Source organism: Octodon degus, unplaced genomic scaffold (assembly GCF_000260255.1).
Source record: "Octodon degus isolate 3935 unplaced genomic scaffold, OctDeg1.0 scaffold00055, whole genome shotgun sequence".
Lineage (NCBI taxonomy): Eukaryota > Metazoa > Chordata > Mammalia > Rodentia > Octodontidae > Octodon > Octodon degus.
In genome coordinates, this window is record NW_004524631.1 from 6,104,846 (window position 1) to 6,113,118 (window position 8,273).

Sequence of the window (8,273 nt, forward strand, 5' to 3'; positions counted from 1 at the left end):
CTTAGGGAAAGTTATTAATTCCAAGAAGTTAGACAATACTGACAGTGGTGCCTCATGTTTGCAGATACTCAGATACTTCCTCTGACTGATTTTATACTTATTTGATCAAAATTTCTGCAAATCACAAAATATAAATTATACCCGAGGTAACACACTACCATGAAATACAAAACTAACATTAAACACATTTTGTTCCATCACTACTCTTTGTAGTTGCCCATTCTCTCTAATGTATTTCCTTGTCCCCTTCAGGTTAATATTGAGAAGCACATTCTGAAATGAAAAACAGCTTAAAAAAGGAGAGACTTTTTTTGTACTCTTATTATTCCAATGACCTTTACAAAATTAAATGAAGACAAAATTTCAAAACTAAAGGTAATGAACGGCCAATATGCTCTCAGGGAAAATTTTTTTGTTAGTTTTTTTGTGTCCTAGAGATAACATACACGGCCCAGAATACATGTATGGTAAGTGTGTGCGCTACCAACCAGGGAAAACATTTTAAACTAATTATCTTTAGGCCATCTATAAAGTACAGAGTTTATCTTATACCTTTCCCGAAAGGTATAGTAGTTTATTTACTTTTAAGGAGTCGAGTCTGAATTTTAGGAAAATCTAATTTTTGTCATATTTTTAATGGTATAGACCATCCATGAATGGTAAATGAAATGGAGATGGTCAGCCATACTGTCACAGACAAGAATCAACTATAACTGTGTTATCAACTTACTATAAATGGCCTATTCTAATGTGCTTGAAAGTACTTTGAAGTAAAGATTAACCTTTAAATTTTATTTATAAATGATCAACTTGCTTAGCAATGTTTTCCCACAGAGAAATGTGACCTAAATCTGATTTGATGGAATAATCACTGAAGATTTAAAAAACAGAAGTGATATTTTTGCATGTATTGGTACTCTATAAAATAAAATAGCCATTTATTCTAATTAAAAAACACAAAATGGGGGCCAGGGAGATAGCTCAGTGGCTTAAGCACCTGCCTGGCAAGCTCAAGGTCTTCAGTTTGATCCCTGGTATCACAAAAAAAAAAAAAAAAAAACCCACACACACACAAAATGCTCATCTGGGAAAATCTGGTAATACCATACTGCACAGCAGGTCCAATACGAAGCATCTTTCTTATGATCTGAAAAAGAAAGAGCTCAGAACACTTCAGTTTCTACAAAGAATTCAGATCTTCACTCAGAATGCTAACTTTGTACAACTCATTTCTCCCATCTAAATACAACACTTAAGTGATCAAATTAATATAGCTATTAGCCATGCAAATAAGTAGTTTATTGGTCATTAATATAATTTTCATTCTTTAAAATAATCAAGTTGCTACATTTCAAACAATTGCCTATTGAGTTTCAGGGCTTTTTTAATTCAAAAGTAATGCTTTGACTATATAAGCTTATTAAATTACATTTATACTAAACATAAGGTCATTTACATAACATGTTAATAAATTTAGCAGTGTTTTTTTTAAAAAAAAAAAAGGGAAAGAAAGCCTGGCTTGACTTTTTAAAATGACCTTCCTCTGGTCCATTTAGTTTTTTTGCCAACAAATGACTCATTGACGATAATGAAAATGTTCCCAACTAAAGAACTATCTCCCTTTCCCTTTCCAGTTAAATACCTTAACATACATGTATTATATAAAACATATAATTATATATATGCATATACATATACAGAGAGAGAGAGAGAGGTTTATACAGAATCGTTTCTGCTTCTAGGCAAAGTATGGAAAATTACTAGACTTCAAGTCAGAAGACCTGCATTCAAGTCACAATCTATCAATTATACAACCAGGAACATGTTTCCCATTTGGAACTAATTTTTCATCTGCCAGGAGGAAGAATTCTACTTACTTTCATCACAGACCCTCAAAAGTATACTGATGGGCTCAGTTGCACAATCCTGTAATTCCAGCACTCTAGGAGGCTGAGGTAAGGTGGATGCAAAGTGAAAGTCCGGCCAGAGTGAGTAAATAACTTAGGTAACTGTCTCAAATTTTAAAAGTACACGAATAAATTGCTGGGAATGTGTGCAGCTCAGTGCAAAGGCCCTGGGTTCAATTCCCACTATACTGTGGGGTGGGGACTACCTCACAGTGGTTTTTGTTGTTTGTTTTTTGATTTTCAGTTCCTCATGGCATTCTCAGGAGTAATTTTTAAAACATACTGCACAAAACACAAAGAAAAAAACCTCAAGCATGTATACAACATGAGCTAAAAAGGTATTTTCTTACAGATTAAATTGTTGGAAATTTTCTTAAATTCTCTTCAATGCATATAAAATTGAAAGTAATAAAACACACCACCAAAGAACTAAAGCAAATACTGAAGAAAAAAAAATTAAAAGCACAACAAAGAGATGAGGAAAGGAAAAACTCACACCTTCCCAAACCCAAAAATGCATTTGAATTAATAAATTATAGGACAATAAGAGACTACAGTCCAGATAAACAATGGCTTCAATTTTAGTTAAACCTTAGCACACTCATTTTCAGTTAGGCAACCCTCCCCACCACCACCACCATTTTGGGTTTTTTTTCCCATACACACACAAGCGAAGGAACATAGACAAGGTATTTTATTTTATCTCAAAAATGTTTAGGTCAAGTGTAACGAAGAGGCAAGCAATCAATATATCTGGCAAATAACATGACTACCTACAGACACATAATCTTTGGGGCTCTAATTAGTGTGGGGCCAAGATATGCTAAGTATCAAAAGGGGTATTCCAAATTGTGAAAATACAGATCCCCTGAGCACAAAGCTGACCCTGCACGAATACAACTGTGACCCTAGTTTTACAGTTTTGCCATGCTGGCTCCAAATTAATTGTTTTAAAATAAATCAATACATGAAGCTGAAGAATATAAATCTGGTTGCCACTGACAAGGATTTCAAGAAACTTGGAGAGCAGCAAGCAGCAAATTACCCTAAATTGAGAGTCTAAAGATGTCATCTTCATTGAGCTTCCAAAGCAAACCTGTCATAAAACTACATTTGACTAAATTTCCCTCAAAACCTTGGAAGCACCATGACATTGAAAGCCCAGAACATCTAATCTTAAATTCCAATCCAAGCCCTAACTTACTTTGCTGGGAACCTTCAGTAGGTCATTTAATATGCTTCATTCATTTCTTCTGTGAAATAGGACAGAGCTATTTCGTAATGGAAAAATTTCGAAGTTATTAAAACATGGCCAACATTTTGTTGTAAAAATAAAATTAGGTAAGACTTCTAAAGCAATGCTTGACACATTTTAAATACTTACCATTATCCACTGATATTATATATGAATTAAATCAAGTGGGAAAACATTTAACATAACCAGTTCAAACGCATTATTTAAAAATTCAAATCTCATTACCCAGTCATTCAAAATCTTGGGGGCCGGGGAGATGGCTCAGTAGAATAAGAGCTTCCCTGGCAAGCACAAGGGTCTGAGTTCAATCCCCAGTTCCACAAAAAAAAAAAAAAAAAAGCATTCAAAATCTTAATTACAAAGAAGATATTAGCTTAGCCTACCAAGAAAAGCAGTGAGAAAAAGTGAGTTTAAGATCTTTTTTGCCGATAGGTTGTTTTATTAATATTTTATTAATCTAAATTTCATCCTTAGTGTCATATTTTAATTTTTTTTTAAAAAAACCCTGTTTCTAGAATCACAAATTCAGGGGCCATGGAGATGGCTCAGAAAAATAAGTTCTTCCCTAGAATCAAATTCTTCAAACTTCTTTTCTACTTGTTTGCTACACTAATCAAACGTAACGGTCCAACCTAGGGCATCAGTACACTTTTTCAAAAAGGCTGCCTTAGGACCCCACATGGTTTAGGCTAGCCCGGACTATCATTTGCCAGTGAGAGAGCACCGTAACAGCAAAGTGTAAATTATCTTGAGTCCTAGGAAAACAACAGATTTAGTCATCAAGAAGTAGGATGTGTGAAAAAGACAACAGATCAAAACACGGCCCAAGCTCCCCCAGTTTTGGTCACATAATTTTGGGAAAGCCATTTGCCTCCGGAACTCATTGGCTCTATCTGTAAAATGGGAATTATCCTCTCTTGGGAAGTTTGGAGTCAAAAGCCCAAAATACGAAGGAAAATACTAAAATTCCAACACAAATACTTTGAACAGTCTTTTTTGCTGAAGTGTTTTTCAAAACACAAGTCATATGATAAATACAGAATTTTGATTTCAAAATAAACCACTATCATTCAAAATTGCTACTTTAAAAAAATAAACTTGCCTTGGATTGAGTTCTCTTTCCATTTCTCATGTTAAATTTTTCCTTCATTTCCTCTAAAATTATCTTCAATTTCTTTTCTTCAGGTGTCCCTAAGTATTTTTGGTTCACATGAAGGTAACAATGCCATTTGGCTGATTCGAAGCCCCAGTGGCAAGTTCTTTTGTCAGGTGATCTGTGAGAATGCATCACAAATGTCTGGGGTGCAAACATTCCACAGCACTCCAGACACTGAATACATGGAGCATCAGGCTGCACATAAAACTGAGGTGCAAACAGACCCTGACATTTGCCCAAGCATTCATGTTCCACTTCAAAGGCACTGCCAGTTTCCTTTAACTGGGCCAAAGAGTTTTTAGCAGGAAGTATGCTACCATTTTGGAGAAAAGTTCGTGGCCGCAATAAAGCATTACACAGTCTTTGTGCATCAGTTAATGTGATCAGCCCACAGGATGGAGCATTGAATGGAAGTATTCCCAGGACCTTCAAGATGTGAAGCTGGTCTGATGTGCACCTTGAACAGTATATATATAATTCATCACACACTGTATTTATCTGCTGAAGTGAAAATTCTCGGAGAACAGAATTTAAGACTTGGGGCAAACAGAGTCTCTTTTCGCCTCCAACTTGAAAACAAGAAACAGACTCCCCTTCCAAAACAGTCTGGGTGAGCTCTGTGGAGCTATCAGAAGGGATAAGCAGCGGGCCAGGAAGAACCTGAGGAGATGGAAGAGGCAGAAATACAGTGGGTGACATGCTTTCTTGGGAATACCGAGCAGAAAATGCTGCTGGTCCACCCAGAGAGCTCTGACTACTTAAATGGAATTGTGCCAATGTGTGTTTCAAACTGGGGTTTAAATTTAAAGGTTCAGGCATGGAAGTACACGTTCGCTTGACAAGTTCTCCATCAGTTTCCATTGGTGCTTCTCCATAATCATCCGGATGCTCCTTCTTTACTGTTGGCACCTTATTAACAGTTTTTCCAGTTGCATGAATATCCGTCATCATTTTTTTCACCGGAGGGCTACCATCATCCCCCATCAAATTGAGTTTCTTATTTGCGCCCTGAGCTAAGGAGAAATTTGTCTGAAGGTTTTCCATTGCTACACTATTTAAATAATTAAGTCTGATATTTGCATTTTTATTTAGTTTCTTCTTTGAGGAGAGAATAAATGTATACAAACACAACTTACTCTTGGAAAATATTAATCTCCAAAGAGAAATCTGAACTGATTTTGCAACTTTGTTTTGGCGCTTATATCTTAATATAATTTCCTGCAAATGCTATAAAATTTCTTGTTTTGCTGCTAATAACTAAGAATATAATCTTATGAGGCACACTTCTAAGGAAGCTTCTGTTTTCTTGAATTCTTCAGGTATACATAAAGCAAAGATATCAAGTTCTCAATTAAAGAAGTCCAAGTTCAATACAATGGTTTGGTATGGCTGTTTTACTTTTTTCAAATAAAGCAGGTGTTAAAGTTCATGCCATTACTGTGCCATAAAACCTAGACTCAGACACAAGTTAAAACGATGTACACAAACTAAATTTTTGCCACCAAGAACACTTAAGAGTGGCGGGGGTAACGTCTTCTAAAAGTGGTCTGTTGGTCTCTGTTGACAAACTGAAGACTTGTACAAATCACACCGATAAGAAGCACCTCCGACTCCACTTGAATTTCTATTATCAAAAATTATATTTAAGGGAAAACTGCTCAGTAATCTTCAAGGATTATGGTTCGTCGTTCTTTTAATGAATCTGGAAGACAAGGGGGATGGGGGAGTTACATTTGAATTTGTTCCAGAGGCCAAAGGGTCAGTATGAAACCAATTTCTTACTCTTAAACCGAGTTCACTTTAGCAAAGGTGACACTTGAGTGATTTCTTTAAAACTAGCACCAGTTAACCACAAGAACCTTCATTTAAATAGGAAAGCAATTCAGAAGGTGGGTAAACAAAGCAAAAACATCCCTCTTAAGCAGGAAGGCTACTCAAATTTAAAATAGGAAGAACTTTAAACAGAGCACCTTAAACAAAACTTAGAAGCTTGCTGTTGTGCCACTTAAACTAAAAGGTAATCCATTACTGTACTTCATTTCCTAATATTTAAAAAGGCAGTCTGGTTCCGTCACCCCCCCAAAAAAAATATAGCAACCACATGTAATTAAGTTACAATCTCAAGAGCATTAATTCGTCTGCCCTATGTGTACTATTTTTCTGGAATGACTGTAGGTAAAAATTAACTTTCCCTTTAAAAGGGTTAGTGAATTTGCTTAAAAGAAACCAAAAGCTTAGTACTCCATGCCTCGGAATCTCCATCCTTGAACAAGATTAATCCGGGACAAAAAGCACAAGGCAGACAGCCCTCTCACAAAGAATGCAAATGGAGGAAGAGAGAAAAAGAAAAGATACTTCTTCCACTTCCTTCTTTAGAGAAAACCCACATGAAATACAATAAATAGAATATCTGGCTTTCCAAACTCTCAACAATTTACCTTAAAACAAATCTAAAGGATCAAGAGTGAAGGCCACCAGCTATCCTACCGACTTTCGCCACCACAGGGGCTCCTCAGCCCACGCAGAGCCAGGCAGAGGGCAGGAGGCACGACCTAGACTGGGGGAGCACCCAAACTCCAAAGCGCTCCGCCCACGCAAAGCCACCCACCCATCCTTAACCTTAAGGGGTGAGGACCTGGAACGGGAGACCCAGGACGTCCGCGGGCTGTGAGCGAGGTGGAGGGAAGTAGGCGGAGGAGTCCCCACCACCACCCCTGAGCCTAGGATAACCCCAAGCGCCCTCCAGCACCGCCCCACGGCGGGGGCTGCCGGAAGGGCCGTGGAAAACCCCGCGCGCCCGCTCCCCGCGAACTTCTCCAGTGTTACCTCCGCGCCCCAAGGCTGCACCTCCCCCCGCCCGCCCGCCCGCCCAGAGTCTGACCCCATTAGGGACCGCGGGCGAGCGGGCGCCACTCCCGGACCCCGCGCCGCCGGGCGCCCTGGGCCAGCCCAGGTCATCCCCGCCGGGCGCAGACGGGCGGGGGCGGTGACGGGCGTCCAGGTCTCAGGGACCTGGCGGATCCGGTCAAGTGCAGCGTCTCTCCAGCCGCGCGCACCGCCCGGGGTCAGCGAGGTGCGACCCGTCGTGGGACACCCGCCCCGCGCGCCGCCCGGCCACGATCCCACCCGGGACCCGCGCATCCGGACCCCCTGCTCTGGCCTCCGCGCCCCTGGGAAGCTCCACCGGTTTGCTGAACTCCCCATTGCTCGGGCGCCGCCAAAGCCGCGCGCCCCCCGCCTCCCGCCGCGTCCCCCCGCGAGCTGGGGCCGCACCTGTGCCCGCCGCCGTCGCCGCCACTCGCCCGCTCCCTTCGGCTGTGCCGGCGCCGCTCCGAACCCCACACACATCGCTACACACAGCCCTCTGACGTCACCGAGCCCTCGGCCCGCCCACGTCACTGCGGAGACACTCGGCTTCCCGCAGACGCCGCCGCCGTCTCCGGCCGCCCGGGGGAGAGCGAGGGCGGCGGGGAGGAGGGGAGGGGACCCGAGCCAACAGCGAGGGCCGCGCGCGCAGCCGCCCGCCCGCGTCGCCACCGCCACCTCCGGCTCCCAGCCCCCTCAGGAGCGCGCGCGCCGTCTGGCCTATTGTGGCTCCTCAGGGCTGCCCCGACCTGTCGCCTCACGCGCGCGCCCCTCCCCCATGCGCGCTCCGGGCCCGCGCGCCGTCTGGGCGGCTGGCGCGCGACGCTGTCTGCGGTGCACGGCGCAGACAGGATGTTCCCTCCCGCCCCACCCCCACCGCCGCTCCCTCCTACCCTCCCTCCCTCCTTCCTTCCTCGAGTCGCCCAGCCGGCTGTCTGGGGCCACCGCCGCCCCGCCCTCGCCCCACCCGCAGCTCTGGGGGACCGGCCAGACCGCCGGAGCGCCCCGGGGAGGAGGGGAAGCCGGGAGGGGGCGGGGTGGCCGCACGGTGCACTGTGCGCGACCCCGGTGGCGGGCGAGGGCCGCCCGG

The 8,273-nt window shown here is 42.9% G+C and overlaps 1 protein-coding gene across 4 annotated transcripts in view; it reads right to left on the bottom strand.

Annotated features, from left to right (window-relative positions):
- Positions 1 to 8,273, bottom strand: part of Skil (SKI like proto-oncogene) — a 24,262-nt gene that overhangs the window by 15,415 nt on the left and 574 nt on the right. For 2 of the 4 annotated variants that reach the window (XM_023717841.1, XM_004633460.2), the window contains exons 1-2: positions 7,592 to 7,681; positions 4,265 to 6,020 (exon numbers count right to left, since the gene is read on the bottom strand). In XM_023717841.1, coding sequence (XP_023573609.1) covers positions 4,265 to 5,362 — 1,098 coding nt within the window. In that variant the 5' untranslated portion in view covers positions 5,363 to 6,020; positions 7,592 to 7,681. Of the gene's footprint in view, positions 1 to 4,264; positions 6,021 to 6,953; positions 7,073 to 7,591; positions 7,682 to 8,273 lie in introns of those variants that run through there. The other 2 variants (XM_023717840.1, XM_023717839.1) reach the window with 2 other exon arrangements.